This window comes from Rattus norvegicus, chromosome 9 (genome assembly GCF_021556685.1).
Source record: "Rattus norvegicus strain SHRSP/BbbUtx chromosome 9, alternate assembly SHRSP_T2T, whole genome shotgun sequence".
Lineage (NCBI taxonomy): Eukaryota > Metazoa > Chordata > Mammalia > Rodentia > Muridae > Rattus > Rattus norvegicus.
Genome location: NC_141542.1, coordinates 70,670,872 through 70,690,037, shown reverse-complemented (window position 1 = coordinate 70,690,037; position 19,166 = coordinate 70,670,872). Strand labels below are relative to the sequence as shown.

General features: G+C 41.7%; 1 protein-coding gene across 5 annotated transcripts in view; it reads left to right on the top strand.

Moving 5' to 3' along the window:
- Hecw2 (HECT, C2 and WW domain containing E3 ubiquitin protein ligase 2) overlaps positions 1–19,166 on the top strand; it is a 398,421-nt gene that overhangs the window by 241,748 nt on the left and 137,507 nt on the right. For all 5 annotated transcript variants that reach the window (XM_087566111.1, XM_087566110.1, XM_087566112.1 and 2 more), the window contains 2 exon segments: positions 3,513–3,620; positions 17,698–17,792. In XM_087566111.1, coding sequence (XP_087422237.1) covers positions 3,513–3,620; positions 17,698–17,792 — 203 coding nt within the window.

Here is a 19,166-nt window from a genome sequence, read left to right as displayed (position 1 = left end):
TTGATAAGATCCTTCATCTGTTTGATTGTGGTTCCCTGTATTTCTCTAAGGGATTTATTTGTTTCCTCTTTAAGGGCTTTTACCTGTTTAAGTGTGCTTTCTTGTATTTCTTTAAGTGAGTTATTTATATTCTCCTTAAAGGTCTCTATTATTATCTTCATGAGATGGAATTTTAGGTCAACTTCTAGGTCATGCTTTTCAAGTGTGTTGGGGTATTCAGTGTTTGCTATGGTGGGAAACTGGGTTCTGATGGTGCCAAAGTATACTGGCTTCTGTTGCTTATGGTCTTGCACTTGCCTCTTGCTATCTGGTTATCTCTGGTGTTAACTAGCCTGGAACCTGTCTCCTGTGTCCCTGGTTGCTGCACACTGTGGGATGTTGAGAGGGGCACACACATGCCAATCTTCCAGGCAGAGGTGCAGACCAGAAGTGAGATGGACCTCTTGTGGAGGGGGCTCTACCACAATTTTAAAGTTCAGTCATCTGTTGATAGACACCTAGGTTGATGTTATAACTTGGCTACCATGAATGGTACTGTGCTTAACATGAACACATGGGTATACTTAATGGAAGCTAAACCTTAGTCTTGTGAGTGTACGTCCAGAAGTTGTAAAACTAGATCATATGGTAGTTCTCTTTTTAGGATCTCTCCATACTAATTTCTATACTAGTTGTCATTATTTACGTTTCCATCAACTCCCCTCTCCCCATGTCCTCACTATCATTTGTTGTATGTTTTTATGATAACAGTCATTCTGACTGGAGAGAGATGGACTCTCAATATACTCTTAATTTCCATTCCCCTAACAGAGAAAGATGATGTGCATTTTTAGTACCCTCCAAATGGTGTTGTCTATATTGACTATGAACCATTAAAGTCAGAGATAATATGATTTCTCCTTCACATGACCTGGTGACTAAATTGAATACCTCTGGATTATTGTCCCTCCTTCCTAGTCCTGAGACTGATATTTCTACCTTGCAGTGAATGTGACTGGGTCAAGAGTTTCCCACACTGGTTCTCTGTACCTGCCTCCTTAGAATATGTCTCTTCATTTCATTCCCGATCATCCACTCTCTGCCCCTCAGGAAGCTGCTTTGCTGGTGTTGTGTGCTATCACATGTGTTCAATTTAGTTTAATTAGTTGTTTGAGAAGAGAAAGAAGAAAAGTGAGACCAAAAATACAGACCTTTCTGCATAAACACAACCTCCTCATGGACACCTTGTAGTCAGAGTGATGCTGACACTTCTAGTTTCAACAAAGTTGATGCTGTGTCTACCTTCCTGGGGTCAAGGGCAATGGCCAAAGCACTTATAGGAAATTTCCAATGTGCTTTGCAACTCATCTTGTTGTGCTGTTTTGTTGTTGCTGTTCCTTTAAAACAGGATCATCCCATAGCCCAGGCTAACCTGAAATTTATTTTCTCTTGCCTCTGCTTCCCATGTGCTAGAATTACAGGGTGTGTGACCACTCTCAACTGCTGACTACTTTTATTATTATTTTAAAGAAACATTTTGTGCATGCAGACATTCTCTACTCCCTGTTCCTGTGTGTTTTCCAAGGAAGGAAGTGTTCAAGTAAATTTGTTTGCAAAAATTTGAGGATTTCTCTCCACATCTAAGCTGCTCTGATTGTTCAAAATAAAGTTGTGAAATAACTACCCTTGCTGTTTAATCTAGAGCACTGATATAAGCCTATGACTCCTGGGCATGTCAGGAATAATGAGTCTAAATTACTTATGGTCTTATGGAATATGTAACCACCAGGAATAATGCTCATCTGCAGTTGATAAACATAACCACAGTTTCTTAGCCAAATGGGGCTTACTAGTTATTAGGTAGCAGGAAGCCAAAATACAGATGGTTTCAGAACTCAACAAACTGTCACAGCTGCTTCTGGTTCCTTGCTCTTCTCCCTTACGATGTGGCTCTCATTAAAGAGACCTGCAGAGGAACAAGCAGAGGGGTGTGAGCCCATCACCACCCATGTTAAACCAGAAAATTCCCAGCTTACCTAAAGGTCCCACCATATAAATCATCCTGGCCAGAACCAGCCACATGTGGCTTCCTTTAGCTATAAAGGATAGTGAAAACTGAGTATTTTTAACCAGGCACAACTGTTGCCTTGAACAAACTTAGAATTATGTTGGCAAAGAAGTTCAGTGACCAGGCTGCAGACAGTCTGCCCCATGTACCACAGTATACTTTTAAAGTTCATGTGAAGTGATTGCATGACTGCATTCTAGGTAGGCATCTTGGTCACATTCTGTGATGGAGTAGGTTGTCTGTTGATGCAGGAGAGACGGTGCTATCACAGCTGGTACATGCCTTCCAGTTGTTAGGAACTCTGCCCTTTCTTGGCCTTCCATAGTAAAGATTAATTGACTTATAATGCAATCAATGACATGAAGAGATTAGCCCACCCAGAATATTCTGGCTTCTAGGAGCCTGAATGACAGCCCAGCATAGACAGTCGCTAACTTCCTGAGCCTTCAACTTTGACCAATTTTCTATTTCTTTCAAGTTCAGAAGAGGACTTTTTTCTACTTAGGACTATTTCGTTGTGCTTTGAACCATTTCTCCATCTTCCCTTCTTTATTGGAGGTTTTACTTTATCCTGCTTGGGTTTTTTTTCCCCAACTCTTAGAGGTATATTTCTAGTTTTTGATCATAGTGGGGGGAAGCAGCATATGTGAACTGAAAAGCCAGAATTATCATATGCCTTTCAATCAATAAGAAGAGGTCTTAAGCTAGCACAACGTGGACTGGTTCTAGACTATGACTCCCTTTGGCCTCCAGCGTGGCAGGGCAGAGCCTGAAGGAGCGGAGCATCCCTGTTTCCTAAGCATGATGGAGGGATTGCAGCTCCTGTGAGGAAACCCTGGGAAGTGCTGTCCACTAGCCTGTTCTCTGCGCCACTCTCACGTCTATCTTTCTCCTGTAGCAAAGTTGAAACACTGTCTCTTACTGTTCTTACCTCAGCTCTGGCTCTGTTGCCTTTGGCCTTTGCAAGCAGTTGGCCTGGAAGACATGAGGAACTGGTTAGTGCGGCTTAGCCCTTTTCCACAAAGCCATGCTGTTCCCTGGCTCAGCTTCCTGACTATGAGTCTTTTGTTCACCCACCTTGGGTTCGATTGAATTCTCCCAGTTTAGCTCTTTTCCAACTTTTGATAACGATTTCATAGGTGGAAGTTTACCTCAGCTTCTTTCTTACAAATTAGCCCATCACTGAAGCTGCAGTAAATTGACCCTTGGTGCGTTGCAATATTATATTTTGGCAACACCCTGGCCAGACCCACAGGTACCATCATCTTCCCTGTTAGACCTCTGGTTTCCCCAAATAGATGCAAATGCAGAAATGTAGGGTGATAATGTGCTAGGAGGTCGTCGTCAGAAACAGTGTTCACTGACAATCTGCTTATTTTTATGCTTATTTTAGAACTTGTGTTGATCTGAGCTAAGAGAAGGCAGGTTGTAATTAAACTAAAAGTGTCTCATTGGTTTTTACCAGACGAGAATTCTCCAGCCAACTTCTGGGATTCTAAAAACAGGGGCGTGACTGGAACCCAAAAAGGACAAATTGTATGGCGGATTGAGCCCGGGCCCTACTTCATGGAACGTAAGTAATCAATGAGCGTGATACATTATGAGACTGAGTAGCATACATGTGTGTGAATCTGTAGAACCATATGAGCATGATACAGTATGAGATGGAGTAGCATACGTGAGTGTGAATCTATAGAACCATATGAGTGTGACACAGTATGAGACCAAGTAATGTACACGTGTTGAACCTATAAGTTTGGGGCTCATATATTTATATCATGAAGCCCCATATAGAAAATATATTGTTTAGAAAATGTTCATTGGAGATTATATACAACTGTTACTAGTATTCATTTTAGGAATCAGAAAGGAGAGTTCAATGTTATGATTAACTTTGGAATTCTGTTTGCTTTGGACATACGTCATTCCTTACCAGCAGAAGGTTACCTTTTACATGTAGATCAACAAAGTGTGGATGAGATAGTCTGTGGCAGACTGCCATTAAGGTCAAATACAAACAATCAGAAATTGGATGCAGAGAGATCAACCATTACCCCATCCACCCTGTGCTGTATTTGTAACTCAGACACTTACAGAGCACATAGTTCATTAGAGATGCCTCCGCTGTTTCTGTTGGGTAAAATGTGACAGAGTGTGTATATTTATACCCATACTAATATTCCTGAGTGCACGGAATTCTGAGTGTATTTTACGGAGTGGAAAGAAGGCAGATGAATATAATAAAAGCACATGGCTGATTTACTAGTTTATTAGTCTGTCCTGCTTAATTTGAAAATCTTCAGAAGTTTTATTTCTTTAACATATAAGAAACATAGGCTTCTGAAACTTTTCCATAATGTTGAGCTCTTAAGAATTAAAATTTCTATGTAAGAGATTCTATGAGTACTAGAAATAAAAGGACTTATCAAGACAAAACATAAAGTACAAGTTGATCAGATGGGAGCTTACTTCAAATGCATTCAGTAAACTCTAAAACTCGTGTAATATTAAAGTTGCTTTAGGCAGTCAGCATCTGGGACCTTTGTCAGCATTAAAGGTCTCGGGTAGTCTCTTCCATAGTCCTTCCTATTAAGTCAGTGTCTAAGAACCTCTTCTAACCCTGCCTCTGCTCTGTTTCGTAGTCCAGCATTTGGGTAATATTGTCTGTTCAAGCATGGTCAACACAAGGATCAAAGCTGTGACCTCAACGAGGTTAGGAGATAGTTTATTGTGGAGTCAAATATGGTGGGTAATGGCTTTGGTGCCCAGACTCACGTTGGCCTAAATTCCATGTTTCAAGCTGATAACTGTGAAATTTTATCATAACAGAAGGAAGAAAATCATATATGAAGGTAGTTTCTCTCTCTCTTTCTCTCTCTCCACCCCCCCTTTGATTAAAGTACTTTTTTTCTCACATATCATATTCTGATTATGACTTCCACACCCTCTACTCCTGCCAGCTCCTCCTCACCTCCCCTTGCAGTCTGAGGGATCCTTTTTTCTCACATCAGAAAACAAATGGGGCTTCTAAGCTATAATAATAATTTGTATACTTAATATAATGTAACACAATAAAACAAAAGCCAACATATCAGAATGCGTCGATACAAACAGAAAGAAAAAGAGCCCAAGAAAAAGCATAGAAAGTACACCTTCCCATAAAATAAACTGAACTAGAAGTCTATATTCATATGCAAAGGACCTGTAGGATAGGGAGAGAGAAGGATAAATATATAAATAAAAAAATTTAAATGTATGTTAAAATTTTTTTAAAAAGGAAAAGCCACAACACGATATTATGAAACAAGGAACCTCCAAAGATATTGTTCAGTTCATCTATGTTGGCCGTCCAATGTGGGGTATGCAGCCTATCCTTCAGGGGAGTTTGTTTCCCCAGTTTACAAGTACAGTGTTGACCCATCTTGTGACAGAAACACAAGGGAATCTAAAGGCCTGGGGCACTGATCTGAGAGCACTATAAGGCAAGCAAATAATGTAAGTCAGGAACTGCCATGAAAGTTAGCTGGTCTGACTTTTTTTTTTTTTTTATTAACTTGAGTATTTCTTATATACATTTCGAGTGTTATTCCCTTTCCCGGTTTCCGGGCAAACATCCCCCTCCCCCCTCCCCTTCCTTATGGGTGTTCCCCTTCCAACCCTCCCCCCATTGCCGCCCTCCCCCCCACAGTCTAGTTCACTGGGGGTTCAGTCTTAGCAGGACCCAGGGCTTCCCCTTCCACTGGTGCTCTTACTAGGATATTCATTGCTACCTATGAGGTCAGAGTCCAGGGTCAGTCCATGTATAGTCTTTAGGTAGTGGCTTAGTCCCTGGAAGCTCTGGTTGCTTGGCATTGTTGTACATATGGGGTCTCGAGCCTCTTCAAGCTCTTCCAGTTCTTTCTCTGATTCCTTCAACGGGGGACCTATTCTCAGTTCAGTGGTTTGCTGCTGGCATTCGCCTCTGTATTTGCTGTATTCTGGCTGTGTCTCTCAGGAGCGATCTACATCCAGCTCCTGTCAGTCTGCACTTCTTTGCTTCATCCATCTTGTCTAATTGGGTGGCTGTATATGTATGGGCCACATGTGGGGCAGGCTCTGAATGGGTGTTCCTTCAGTCTCTGTTTTAATCTTTGCCTCTCCCTTCCCTGCCAAGGGTATTCTTTTTCCTCATTTAAAGAAGGAGTGAAGCATTCACATTTTGATCATCCGTCTTGAGTTTCGTTTGTTCTAGGGATCTAGGGTAATTCAAGCATTTGGGCTAATAGCCACTTATCAATGAGTGCATACCATGTATGTCTTTCTGTGATTGGGTTAGCTCACTCAGGATGATATTTTCCAGTTCCAACCATTTGCCTACGAATTTCATAAACTCGTTGTTTTTGATAGCTGAGTAATATTCCATTGTGTAGATGTACCACATTTTCTGTATCCATTCCTCTGTTGAAGGGCATCTGGGTTCTTTCCAGCTTCTGGCTATTATAAATAAGGCTGCAATGATCATAGTGGAGCACGTGTCTCTTTTATATGTTGAGGCATCTTTTGGGTATATGCCCAAGAGAGGTATAGCTGGATCCTCAGGCAGTTCAATGTCCAATTTTCTGAGGAACCTCCAGACTGATTTCCAGAATGGTTGTACCAGTCTGCAATCCCACCAACAATGGAGGAGTGTTCCTCTTTCTCCACATCCTCGCCAGCATCTGCTGTCACCTGAGTTTTTGATCTTAGCCATTCTCACTGGTATGAGGTGAAATCTCAGGGTTGTTTTGAGTTGCATTTCCCTTATGACTAAAGATGTTGAACATTTCTTTAGGTGTTTCTCAGCCATTCGGCATTCCTCAGCTGTGAATTCTTTGTTTAGCTCTGAACCCCATTTTTAATAGGGTTATTTGTCTCCCTGCGGTCTAACTTCTTGAGTTCTTTGTATATTTTGGATATAAGGCCTCTATCTGTTGTAGGATTGGTAAAGATCTTTTCCCAATCTGTTGGTTGCCGTTTTGTCCTAACCACAGTGTCCTTTGCCTTACAGAAGCTTTGCAGTTTTATGAGATCCCATTTGTCGATTCTTGATCTTAGAGCGTAAGCCATTGGCGTTTTGTTCAGGAAATTTTTTCCAGTGCCCATGTGTTCCAGATGCTGCCCTAGTTGTTCTTCTATTAGTTTGAGTGTGTCTGGTTTGATGTGGAGGTCCTTGATCCACTTGGACTTAAGCTTTGTACAGGGTGATAAGCATGGATCGATCTGCATTCTTCTACATGTTGACCTCCAGTTGAAAGTCTGACTTCTAATAAGACTCTTTCTTTAGAAGGACACCTGAAGCAATCCCACTAAAATCAGGGACTAGACAAGGTTGCCCACTCTCTCCCTGCTTATTCAATATAGTTCTTGAAGTTCTAGCCAGAGCAATCAGACAACAAAAGGAGGTCAAGGGGATACAGATCGGAAAAGAAGAAGTCAAAATATCACTTTTTGCAGATGATATGATAGTATATTTAAGTGATCCCAAAAGTTCCACCAGAGAACTACTAAAGCTGATAGACAACTTCAGCAAAGTGGCTGGGTATAAAATTAACTCAAATAAATCAGTTGCCTTCCTCTACACAAAAGAGAAACAAGCCGAGAAAGAAATTAGGGAAACGACACCCTTCATAATAGACCCAAGTAATATAAAGTACCTCGGTGTGACTTTTACCAAGCAAGTAAAAGATTTGTACAATAAGAACTTCAAGACTCTGAAGAAAGAAATTGAAGAAGTCCTCAGAAGATGGAAAGATCTCCCATGCTCATGGATTGGCAGGATTAATATAGTAAAAATGGCCATTTTACCAAAAGCGATCTACAGATTCAATGCAATCCCCATCAAAATACCAATCCAATTCTTCAAAGAGTTAGACAGAACAATTTGCAAATTCATCTGGAATAACAAAAAACCCAGGATAGCTAAAACTATCCTCAATAATAAAAGAACTTCAGGGGGAATCACTATCCCTGAACTCAAGCAGTATTACAGAGCAATAGTGATAAAAACTGCATGGTATTGGTACAGAGACAGACAGATAGACCAATGGAACAGAATTGAAGACCCAGAAATGAACCCACACACCTATGGGAACTTGATTTTTGACAAAGGAGCCAAAACCATCAAATGGAAAAAAGATAGCATGTTCAGCAAATGGTGCTGGTTCAACTGGTGGTCAACATGTAGAAGAATGCAGATCGATCCATGCTTATCACCCTGTACAAAGCTTAAGTCCAAGTGGATCAAGGACCTCCACATCAAACCAGACACACTCAAACTAATAGAAGAAAAACTAGGGAAGCATCTGGAACACATGGGCACTGGAAAAAATTTCCTGAACAAAACGCCAATGGCTTACGCTCTAAGATCAAGAATCGACAAATGGGATCTCATAAAACTGCAAAGCTTCTGTAAGGCAAAGGACACTGTGGTTAGGACAAAACGGCAACCAACAGATTGGGAAAAGATCTTTACCAATCCTACAACAGATAGAGGCCTTATATCCAAAATATACAAAGAACTCAAGAAGTTAGACCGCAGGGAGACAAATAACCCTATTAAAAATGGGGTTCAGAGCTAAACAAAGAATTCACAGCTGAGGAATGCCGAATGGCTGAGAAACACCTAAAGAAATGTTCAACATCTTTAGTCATAAGGGAAATGCAACTCAAAACAACCCTGAGATTTCACCTCACACCAGTGAGAATGGCTAAGATCAAAAACTCAGGTGACAGCAGATGCTGGCGAGGATGTGGAGAAAGAGGAACACTCCTCCATTGTTGGTGGGATTGCAGACTGGTACAACCATTCTGGAAATCAGTCGGAGGTTCCTCAGAAAATTGGACATTGAACTGCCTGAGGATCCAGTTATACCTCTCTTGGGCATATACCCAAAAGATGCCCCAACATATAAAAAAGACACTTGCTCCACTATGATCATTGCAGCCTTATTTATAATAGCCAGAAGCTGGAAAGAACCCAGATGCCCTTCAACAGAGGAATGGATACAGAAAATGTGGTACATCTACACAATGGAATATTACTCAGCTATCAAAAACAATGACTTTATGAAATTCATATGCAAATGGTTGGAACTGGAAAATATCATCCTGAGTGAGGTAACCCAATCACAGAAAAACACACATGGTATGCACCCATTGATAAGTGGCTATTAGCCCAAATGCTTGAATTACCCTAGATGCCTAGAACACATGAAACTCAAGACGGATGATCAAAATGTGAATGCTTCACTCCTTCTCTAAAAGGGGAACAAGAATACCCTTGGCAGGGAATAGAGAGGCAAAGATTAAAACAGACACAGAAGGAACACCCATTCAGAGCCTGCCCCACATGTGGCCCATACATATACAGCCACCCAATTAGACAAGATGGATGAAGCAAAGAAGTGTAGGCAGACAGGAACCGCATGTAGATCTCTCCTGAGAGACACAGCAAGAATACACCAATACAGAGGCGAATGCCAGCAGCAAACCACTGAACTGAGAACAGGACCCCCGTTGAAGGAATCAGAGAAAGAACTGGAAGAGCTTGAAGAGGCTCGAGACCCCATATGTACAACAATACCAAGCAACCAGAGCTTCCAGGGACTAAGCCACTACCCAAAGACCATACATGGACTGACCCTGGACTCTGACCTCATAGGTAGCATTGAATATCCTAGTAAGATCATCAGTGTAAGGGGCAGCCCTGGGTCCTGCTAAGACTGAATGTGATTGTTGGGGGGAGGGCGGCAATGGGAGGAGGATGGGGAGGGGAATACCCATAAAGAAGGGGAGGGGGAGGGATTAGGGGGATGTTGGCCCGGAAACCGGGAAAGGGAATAACACTCGAAATGTAAATAAGAAATACTCAAGTTAAAAAAATAAATTAATTAAAAAAAAAAGGACACCAGCGTTTAGAAGATAGACTAGGTAATATATGCTGCCAACTGAATGCCAGAGAAAGGTAAAATCACTTTCCTATTAGCGCCTGAATGCTAACGTGGTGCTTGCACAGTCACCGAAGGCACAGACCTCCAGTATAAAGCAAATGTGGTCACGCAGTGCTGTAATCTGAAGTATGTATAAGGAAAAGCAAAAGCATATTCAGAGTATTGCACTTCCTGTCAGAGGTTCACAGTTCCTGACTGTTGAGGCTAACATAACATGCAACATAGCAAATGTTTGTCTTGAGGATGTGTCTTCATGCCTCATTCTGCTGTGAAGATCGAAACTGCATTGGAGAATGAGCTGGAGTAGGTTTTTCTCCCTTTTCTTCATTTTTTTCATGCATATATCTGTGAGCACTGCAAGCAGGATTATAGAACCAAAGCTCTTCAGTGTGTTTAAGGGCTGGGAAAAATAGTGTAAGTTAAAGACTAGAACAGTGCATCATGGTTCCAGAAGAGCCAGAAAGATGCTACCACCAAGGTGCATTCTGATCCTCCAAGTGTAAAACAGTGATCAAAGTTGAGTTTTTCTCTCCAAGCTTCCTTTTAATGTCATCTTGAACCAGTGTCTGACTCTGGACAATCTGGAGATTTTTCTTCTCCTAACACAATGTATCTTGATTATGGTTTCCCCTCCCTCCAATCCTGCAATCTCCTTCCCACCTCCTCTCCAATCCAGATCTACCCCTTTCTGTCTCTTATTACAAAGCAAACAGGCTTCTATGGGATGATTTTTAAAATTATATTATATGATAAACCAAAAGCTAACACATCGGAATAGGACAAAACAAACAGAAGGAAAAAAGCCCAAGAAGAAGCACAAGACACACTTATTCACATACTCATGAATCCCATAAAAATGCTAAACTGGGAGCTATAATATGTATTCAGTGGGCGTGGACGGTAAAAAGAGAGACAGAAAATATCTTCGCAGCATAATGTAATCTTACTCAAATCTTTGGAGCTAATGGCAGGAAGCCTTACAGCTTCTTCTAAAATTCAAGATATTGTCAACCTCTGATTGAAAATGCAATATTCAAACTTTTTCTTTTATCTTAAGAAAAAAAATCTTTTATCATTGACTTATTAGAAGCCCAAGCAAGATAGGACTCTTTGAACAATGATCTGTTTAAGTCAGAACCTAAGATGCTTCAGGTTATTTAGCTAAACCATCAGAGGGTGCAGACATCCCAGGCTTATCCTATTATAGCCTTACATGAATGGCTTTGAAGGAAAAACAAGGGCTGGGGACACAGTTCAGTATTTCAAGACTTGCTGCACAAGCAAGAGTAGTCAAGCTTGAATCCCTATTACCTACATAAAGTATGAGGCGCTATAGTGCTTGTATGTAACCCCAACACTGGGTGGAGGGAGGGGTGTCAGACACAGACGATCCCCAGAGTTCACTGGTTGACAGTTGAAGCCTGATCAATAAGCGCCAGTTTTAGTAAGAGATGCTATCTCAGAAAATAAAGTTGGCACTGGACCTCTGGCTTTAGAACTTGTATAGAGACCCATAGAACATCATACACCACATCCACACACACAAAAGAAAGCCAAAAAGGTGGGGTTGCTCTAAAGGCTGTCATCCATCTATCAAGTGATCGTGTTGCCTCCAGTGAGTTCCTTGCAGCAATTAAGTGGGTCATCTTTGTAGTATGTACTCTCCAGTATTGGAGTTTAAGGGTTTTCAACAGTTGTCCTGTGTGCCAAGATGTTGATATTGTTCTATGTAGTCTTTCATAAACTATAGTTCTTCTTTTATTCATTCATGCTTAGATGAAATTTTTTGCCTTTTTTCTTTTTTTTTATACATCTATTCATTTTCCCCATCATTGTGAAACATTTATTGATCACCAACTTTGAGGTACGACTTTAGGTACTTACTAATCTTGGATCAATGACTGAATCTAGAAATTGTGCACTTTGATGACTGAATTGCTTTGTGACTGTTAAGTCAAAAAACAAAACCCTGATGTTTCCAGGCATTTTCTAATATTTTTAGAATTTTATGTCTCAGCCCTTGGAGGCAACATTAACAATTCAAGTAGTGAGCAAGACAGTCATATCACTAGGGAGAGGTGGGCTAACTTAGTGCCTTGAAAAATATGCATGTGGTATTTTTACTGGGAGAGATGGGTGACCTCAGCCTCCCGTTTTTCAGGGCCTCTATCCTAATGCCATCATTTTTAGTCCCTTTTCACTGGCACAGAGTGTGTTCTTGCTCCTAGAGACTTAGTACTTTCCAGGGTCATTCTTCATGTGCCATGTGTTGGGTTCAGCCAGGTCTCTCAGCCCATCAGACTTCTTCCATATCCACAGTGAGATTTCCCATCGTTTGTTTTCATGATTGTTATGCTTCCTTGACCAAGGAAGGCTTTCCCACTGCCCAGACCCACGGACAACTTTCAATAACTTGAAAATGACAAGTGAGCATGATGCTGGGACTGTGGGTAAATGTCTTCAGAAGTGTAAAGATTAAAATGAGACCTACCTCCACTTGTATCCTCTGAATAATATGGCAACAAATAGGACCTTTCCTTGACAGCACACAGGACAACGGTAAAATCTGTGGAGTAGAGTAAATGAACTTACATGGCGTCTTCTCTTCCAGTTACAGGTGGCATGTAGCTGCCGTCTGAGCACCAGCCCTCCATCTCTAATTCACTTTGCTTTAGTGAAATAGAAATCATGAAAGAAAAAAGGACATTCCTATTTCACCAATCTTTACGGTTAAATTGGGTATCCAACTTACATGACCATGGGATAATTCACATTCCTAAATGACAACCGTCTGTGAAGGACTGACTAAGCAATCATGCCATTGTATAAGGTGATGGGTAGATCTCAGGCTTTGAGATAAACCCCTGGCTTGTGGGAGTAGGCCATAGAATCTTTTCTCAGAGAAAGTTTACAGTATCATCATATGTATCCAGGGTTGATACGGCTGAGTTGATCGCTTATAGAAGATAAATTTTGAATAGATAATTTATGAAAAGAACATACTTTTTTAAAATATTCAAAAGTAGAAGTAACTGTTTCTGGCATCATACCAATTACAAGTGTCCTTCCTGTGAAGGGAACTGGTGACTAATTTCACATTCTTTATCTAGAAATATTTTATTCCTGTATTGATCTAGAAGTCTGTATTTTTTAAAACAGATGATAACATAATTGCACTGAAATATGATATAGAGTAGTCCCTTTTCTAAGGAACATGTTAGGTTCCTAAATGGTGTCTGAAATTCCGTCTCCTCCTCCCTCTGCTCCCCAACACTCAGCCTGCCCCTCTGTTGTGGAGGTACGGTGATGTGCTATTGCCTTAGAGAAATCTTTTATCTGTATTTGTGAGCATTAGAGGATTCAGAGTTTCATGATAAAGAGACATGTCTGTCCTGTCAACATTCAAATAGAAGACTTTAAATCTTTGCTGTAATTGCCTAAGCAAACTCTCCCACACATTATTAAGAGAAATGGGATATAATTCTGTAATTCATGGTTAGCTTCAGGGATCAGAAGAGGCCTCGGAAAGGAAGAAGTCATCGGACCACATCCTCCTTCCTCTTGAGGCTAGGTTGGCCATAACCCACGCAGACCCAATGGGTCAATGCAGGAAGCCCCATCTTTCCCTACCCTGCTGCTCTCTGAGTTAACACATGTTAAGCGCATGCATTGGACAAAATACTCTTGTTTTTCAGACTTGAGATTCTTTTTTTTTTAACTTGAGTATTTCTTATATACATTTCGAGTGTTATTCCCTTTCCCGGTATCCGGGCAAACATCCCCCTCCCCCTTCCCCTTCCTTAAGGGTGTTCCCCTCCCAACCCTTCCCCCATTGCCGCCCTCCCCCCACCAGTCTAGTTCACTGGGGGTTCAGTCTTAGCAGGACCCAGGGCTTCTCCTTCCACTGGTGCTCTTACTAGGATATGCATTGCTACCTATGAGGTCAGAGTCCAGGGTCAGTCCATGTATAGTCTTTAGGTAGTGGCTTAGTCCCTGGAAGCTCTGGTTGCTTAGCATTGTTGTACATATGGGGTCTCGAGCCCCTTCAAGATCTTCCAGTTCTTTCTCTGATTCCTTCAACGGGGGTCCTATTCTCACAGACTTGAGATTCTTTTGTTTAGTTTCCCTGTGGGTTGAAGGCGGTAAGAGGATGGATTGCCTGCCACACCAGGTTGTAAGGAAGGCACTTAAGGAAGATGGGACACCCCTTGCTCCTCTGTCCTTGTTCTGTCTTGCTGCTGAGTGAGACTGGCCTCATGGCCCTGGACTCTTCCCCAGTTGGACACTCAGTCTTTACGTTTATATTTGTTCCTGCTGCCCCTGCATACGTTTCTCTACAATGTTGTTGTTATATGACACTCCACTTACAGTTAGAGATGACATGTTGGAGCTTCCACCTGAGCACCAGGCCTCCGTTTCTGCCCTATGAACAATCTTTCAATTCCCTCTTCCCACCATGAAGGGGTTCAAGTACATTAACTGAAATCTTACTCTCTGTCCCGTTTTTTTTAAAAGATGTGAATGTCCCCTAAAGCACTTAATAATATCTGAAGGCGGAAACAAGGCCACTCACCACAGGTCCTGTGTTTTAAAGGGCAGACATTGTTACTGGTATCCAGATGAAGGAAGCAATAAGTTCCTATCTACGTACAAACACCGCCCCCATTCTGTCTGGGACGCTGCCCTTCTCCTGATGACTTGCCTCTGTGTATGGTCTGTCCTGGATGATTGATTAAACCCCTCAGCTCTCTCCTTCTTCACTAGAGCTCTGAAGGGTCTTTGCGATCAGCTCCACAAAATCCACTTTTGTACAGTTCAAGATAAATTTATCATGGAATTGTGTGTACTCTAAATCATTGTGTAGGTGATGATTGTGTTGTTATTGTCCTTGTTGCTGTTGTAGCGGGAAGTAATAACCCAAATGGATCAGTTGGCAAAGCTGCCACGGTCAACATCCTCCCATTAAAATAATCAGTGGTGTTTCTTGGTCTGCTACCTAGTTGCTAAAATCTTCGAGATGTGCAGGCAGCACCCTCTAACCTAAGAGTGGATGGAAGATGTCTTACCAAAGCACACCATGTTTACTGATTTATGAGTACTGCTACAGGCAGACACACGGACTGCCAGCTCTCCGGTATTTGGAGTGGAGTGCAAATGAGCTCATACCCATACAACTCCTCACAAAGGCCACTGAGTTTTGCTCTGCTCTGATAGCCCTTGGTGTGTGATTTAGGCTTGCTTTTTCAGAGTATTGCCACAGAAGAAAGCAAGTGGAGGGGGTGGATTTAAAAAACACCTCCAAACATGTGTGAGTGTTCAGGAAAACCATTTGCAGGAGTGTTCCGAGTGAGGCAGAGAGCAACAGAGGTTCTCAAGCAGACTTGAGGTTCTACAAACCCTGTACTAATTTCTGCCTCCTCGCTGCTCCTCAGTCTTGAGTCTCATCCTTAGACCTTATCCTGAGGCTCCACTGTGCTCTCACTAACCTCTTCCCTGGTCCCTATGTTCCTCCTGGTGCTTTTTCCTTGTCATCTCAGCAGTTAAACTGTAAAATGCCTGCTAGGCCAGACGTCACTCCTGGAGTTTCTTGGTCTCTCTGGCACAGTGGTGAGCATGCATATTAGTTGGTACACAGTAACATCTTTTGATTAGTGGTGGTAATGAATATATATGAAAGGACTTGGTATTACCATGGTGGTACACGCCTTTACTCCTAGCACTCAGGAGGCACAGGCAGGTTGATCTTTGTGACTTCAAGTCCTGCCTGGTCTGCAAAGTGAGTTCTAGGACAGCTAGGGCTCTGTTACACAGAGAACCCTTGTCTCAAAACACAGAAACAACAACAAAAATTAGACAGATACATAGACACATGCATGCATGCATACATACATACATACATACATACATATATACAAGATGCATAGATACTTAGATAATAGATTCATAGATGCAGAGATGGTACATGATGGATGATAGATAGATGATAGAAGATAGATAGATAGATAGATAGATAGATAGATAGATAGATAGACAGGTAGATAGATAGATGATAGATGATAGATAGATGATAGAAGATAGATAGATAGATAGATAGATAGATAGATAGATAGATAGATAGATGATAGATAGAAGATAGATAGATACATAGATAGCTAGATGGTACAAGATAGATAGATAGATAGACAGGTAGATAGATAGATGATAGATGATAGATAGATGATAGAAGATAGATAGATAGATAGATAGATAGATAGATAGATAGATAGATAGATGATAGAAGATAGATACATAGATAGCTAGATGGTACAAGATAGATAGATAGATAGATAGACAGACAGACAGACAGTGTGATGTCCTGATAGATAGATGACAGATAGATAGATAGATGATAGATAGATGATAGATAGAGTGTGATGTCCTGATAGATAGATGACAGATAGATAGATAGATAGATAGATAGATAGATAGATAGATGATAGATAAACTTTACATTTTAGTTAATGATGGAACTTTCCTTGGGTTTAACATTCGCCCATTGATGGGAGGAGTATGGCAATATTAATTCTCAGGAGAAAGTTCTCTTTATATCATTCCCTTTAAGTGAACAAGTCATATACTGCACAAGATGCCAGTTGGCATGCTCAGAAAAGTCAGTGGTAAATATAGTTACTTGGGAAAATGTGTGGAACAGCCCTATCTTATCCATTCTGTGACTCAGGTGAGAAGAGCTCCCTCTGTAGGCCAGAACTGCCCATCTGTGGCCTGCCCTGCTAGCCAGCACCATTGCACCTAAAGAAGGACACCTGGGAAAAAATGGTGCTTCGGGCCTTAGTGAGGAGAGACATTCCCCTGACTCTAGGTTTATATCGAAACACATTCACTTCATGCTTTGGGAAACTAACTGCTTTCTAAAAACCACAGTCGGTATATGTCTTGCATTTCTTGAACTTAATTGTCTGATCAAATTTATAAGGTATATGAGTGTCTATGTGCTCATCACTATGCATCAGGTCCCCAAATCTGATCCCTATTCATCAATTCATCCAAGTCACTTGGAAGACTAAGGTCACATGGATTCCTGAGAGTCCACCCTGTCTGTGCTTTGTCAGACTGCTTTGCTCTTTCTAGTCCTAGCAGTAGCTAAGATCTGTCTACGTGGAAGAGCTTAAAAACAGTCTTGGTTTGCATAGCTGGCTTACCGAAAACCTGAGTGACTCACCTGTCACCCAGGACAGGCTGAAGTGGGTATTGGATAACAACCCAGACAGGAGGATGGCACTGCCTGGTAGTGTGAGCACCATGGCAGGTGGCACCGAGAGGACCACATTCTTACCTATCCTCTGCAGAGTACATTCAGTATAGTATCTGCACGCATTGTTTTTCTGATACAGTTGAGATGTTCTTACGAAGTTTCATCGAAGCTGGGCTCGGTGGCTGAGGTGAGAGGATTCAGAGTTCATGGCTATCCTGAAACACAGAGTGAGCTTGAGACTAGCTTAGGTGATGTACATATCAAGTCCCTGTACAAAAGAAGGCAATAGAGAAAATCAAAATAAAACCCACCAGGAATTGGTAAAAATTGGTGGCTGCTGGTCGGCAAAGGAGTCATATAGAGAAGGTTTGCCTGAGAGGGCTGCGGTATCTCTTCAGTGAAATCAGCTGTTTTCTCCCATTGCTTTGCAGCGGAGATCAAAATCTGTTTCAAATACTACCATGGCATTAGCGGAGCCCTGCGAGCCACAACCCCCTGTATTACTGTGAAGAACCCGGCTGTGATGGTGAGTTCTCCTCCTTGATGGCTTCCTCCTGAGCCCTGCAAAGAGTTCTTTTGCCTGGGCTACCTTGTCAGGGTCACATAAGAGACGATGACAAGGAAATACACAACAGTATGGTCACCGTTTTCGGAAAGGAAATGTGTAACAAGTCTGCCACAATTGCATCTGTAATACCAGTCAGTGGGAAAACACTTGTTACAGAGCGGCCCTGTGGGCCAACTGCAATTCAAGGGATCACTGTGAGTCACACAGTGTTCGGTCATGAAAGAAATTATGATACTGCATCTCAGGTGGATTTGCAGGAATTCAGTGAGTAAAATGGAAACGACACCTAGGGAAGTCATAGTGACTCTGCCTGCCAGGCACCTCAAGGAGTTTTCACCCAAAGAAAGGGCATGATGGGAATTATCTGGGTGCTTTCCTCAGAGGTCTGAGTTCAGATCCCTCACAAAGTGCTGTGTGAGAGTCTACTGTTTGGTAAAACATGGCCGCTCAGTGGGAGCCAACTTCTTTGTCAAGCCCACGTTGAAAAAGCATAATTATTTACTTTGAAAGAAAACTCTCTATTTCTAAGAGAATGTCAGTCTCCTAGGGGTTGCTTTTACAGTTTTCTGACTTGTCTCTCGTGTTAGATCAACTTTAAAAATCAATAGTTCTCATAATTGACTCATGGTTTAGAAAGATTCTTGGGCTCTAATGTGTAAATCCTTGAAGCTTTTGTCACTAGTGAAAATAAGCTTATAAAAGTCTAGAAAAAAATTGACTTCTATGTCATAGAATCTTCACTGTGTGTGTGTCTCTGTCTCTCTCTCTCTCTCTCTCTCTCTCTGCGTGTGTGTGTGTGTGTGTGTGTGTGTGTGTGTGTGTGTGTGTGCGTGTGTGTCTGTGTGTGCATTTATAGGGATGTTGATCTTTTTGGAAACAGACAGGTGCGGTTAGGTTAAATTACCCCAATTCAGAAAGCATTCTCTGCAGATGACATTTTGAGATTGTCCAGCCCTGCCATGTGCTGTCTTTGATAGGGCTGGTGCCTCTGAAGCAATCATTTCATTTTACTCTATTCAGAGATGTTTCTGGTGGGTGTGTCCTCTATGTGCTGAGCTCCTGCTGGTACTCAGATGCTAAGAAGGGGGAGGGGGTAGCTGTCACTGCTGTACTGAGATGTGGAAGTGCCCTCAGTCGGATCGCTAGTGCAAGTTATCAGTGTATGAGGCAGAGTGGAATGGTGCTGTGAGAGCATGTGTAGTGAAATCTGTCATGACCAGAAAGTTCTGAATGAAGGACATCCCAGGTGATGAATAGAAGCTACTTGGGTGAAGAGAAAAAATGGAAAAAAAAATCCACACATGAGGAACAATGTAAGAAAAATGTCCACGA